We start from the raw sequence: 1,784 nt of genomic DNA, 5'->3' as shown, positions 1-1,784 counted from the left end.
GAAAGATCTGATCATCACCTGTGAGCTTCTAAATGATGCAGAGGAGAGGCATTATTTTGAGGATGGATATAACAGAGATGAAACTCAAGAGATGTGCTTTCAGACAAACCCTGCCACAGTCTAATTATCTTGATCATAAGGCAGTTTTTCAACAAGTACACAACTTTCTTATATTATTAGAACAAGTCTAGACAGTTAAATGGATGCAGTCAAAAGCAGCCAACCTTTAACAGCACTTAAAACGGGATTTAAATGTTATTACCCATTATAAATAAGGCCCCACTATTCCAAATGCTTAAAAAAAAACCAAAACAACTTACAGCTTGCCATAACGCAACTGCCCTTAAAATAGATTTCAAGTTGGTTACTCCATTCCCAACTCCTACAGCTCTGTGGTATCAACGGAAGACTTTCTGGAGCACTCCTCCCTCCAGCAGTGGCTTCTGAGCCAGTTTTAAGCTTTCCAGCCTGCGGTGGCTCCATTATGAAAGACAGGAGCCAGGATCAGCTTGTCCTTTTGCCTGTGACCTAGGAAAGCTCATTGCAGTTGCTGGATGCCTCCCTCTGAAGATACAAGTACCACAGTCTTAGCCAAGGACATACAGAGCCTTCACATGCAACCAAGAGCTCCACAGTCCTGTGCTTCAGTATTGACCCTGATGGTGATCTGCCAGCTCAGCAGTCACGTAAGGGATTACATGAGATCCAGGAGTTTTTAAATGAAAGAGGAAAGCTTTCACTGGGAAGGGAGCAGAAGTCCTGGTGGCACTCAGAACATGGAGTGAAATACTCACGCTATCTGGAGGGCACGAGTGCCCAGGACTCTGGCTCGCTCATATTTGGTCATGTAGGGGGTAGTGATCCGCTTCTGGTTCGCCTGCTGCCGCTCTCCGGAAGGGAGGATTTCCACGTTCTCCTGTCCCTCCTAGAGAAAGGAGACTCGCGTTGTAGCTTGGCTGCACCCACCACCGAGGCCCCGCGGTGCTGGGAAAACCACCGAGGCCTCCTCAGCCCCAACGACCGCCTACCCGGGGGGGGCACCCACCTCCTCTGCGTTCTCCAGGTCCTCCAGGCCCTCATCCTCCTCCACATCGTCGAAGTCGTCTCCATCAAAGCTGCGGGAGGGACACGCAGGTAGCACACACCGGGCCGGGTCGCCACAGGCGCTCCCCCTGGCCCGTCCCTGCGACCCGGGGTGCGGTTCGCAGCCCACCCACCACCCCTTCCCAACCCCGCTCTCACTTGTCCTCGTTGTCAGACATGTTGCCTCCCCACCGCCGTACTTCGTCCCGCCGGAAGTACGACCCACTTCCGGCTTCTCGTCTTACCGCTACCGGAAGTGCCCCGGCAGCGCCGTTAGCAGAGCGACGCGCCGCCCCCTCATCCCGCAGCTCCGTGCGGTTCGCAGCCCACCCACCACCCCTTCCCAACCCCGCTCTCACTTGTCCTCGTTGTCAGACATGTTGCCTCCCCACCGCCGTACTTCGTCCCGCCGGAAGTACGACCCACTTCCGGCTTCTCGTCTTACCGCTACCGGAAGTGCCCCGGCAGCGCCGTTAGCAGAGCGACGCGCCGCCCCCTCATCCCGCAGCTCCGCTCCTCCGTTTCCTCCCGTAGCGCTGCTCGTTGCTATGGAGACGCCGCAGCGCTGGGTCGTGAGGTCAGCCCGGTACGGCCCGGGCACCCAGGAGCTGCTGAGAGGTAACGGAGGAGCGGAGAGGGGGCCTGGCCCGGCTGCTCGGCCTCCCCGTACCCCGCCGGGCTCCGGCCCGTGCTGCCCCCCG

General features: G+C 56.9%; 2 protein-coding genes across 3 annotated transcripts in view; one reads left to right on the top strand and one right to left on the bottom strand.

Moving 5' to 3' along the window:
- Window positions 1–1,465, bottom strand: part of POLR2F (polymerase (RNA) II (DNA directed) polypeptide F) — a 4,176-nt gene extending 2,711 nt beyond the window's left edge. The window contains exons 1-3 of one of the 2 annotated variants that reach the window (XM_010189238.1): window positions 1,443–1,465; window positions 1,046–1,115; window positions 795–925 (exon numbers count right to left, since the gene is read on the bottom strand). In XM_010189238.1, the coding sequence (XP_010187540.1) occupies window positions 795–925; window positions 1,046–1,115; window positions 1,443–1,462 (221 nt within the window). In that variant the 5' untranslated portion in view covers window positions 1,463–1,465. Of the gene's footprint in view, window positions 1–794; window positions 926–1,045; window positions 1,116–1,242; window positions 1,263–1,442 lie in introns of those variants that run through there. The other variant, XM_010189239.1, reaches the window with a different exon arrangement.
- LOC104544384 (chromosome unknown open reading frame, human C22orf23) overlaps window positions 1–1,784 on the top strand; it is a 9,676-nt gene that overhangs the window by 4,885 nt on the left and 3,007 nt on the right. The window contains exon 2 of the mRNA XM_010189242.1: window positions 1,666–1,701. The gene's annotated coding sequence lies outside the window, so the exon portion shown is untranslated. The remainder of the gene's footprint in view (window positions 1–1,665; window positions 1,702–1,784) is intronic.

This window comes from Mesitornis unicolor, unplaced genomic scaffold (assembly GCF_000695765.1).
Source record: "Mesitornis unicolor isolate BGI_N332 unplaced genomic scaffold, ASM69576v1 scaffold22937, whole genome shotgun sequence".
NCBI classification, from domain to species: Eukaryota; Metazoa; Chordata; class Aves; order Mesitornithiformes; family Mesitornithidae; genus Mesitornis; species Mesitornis unicolor.
Note: the sequence above shows the minus strand (reverse complement) of the source record. Positions and strands in the feature narration are given on the sequence as shown.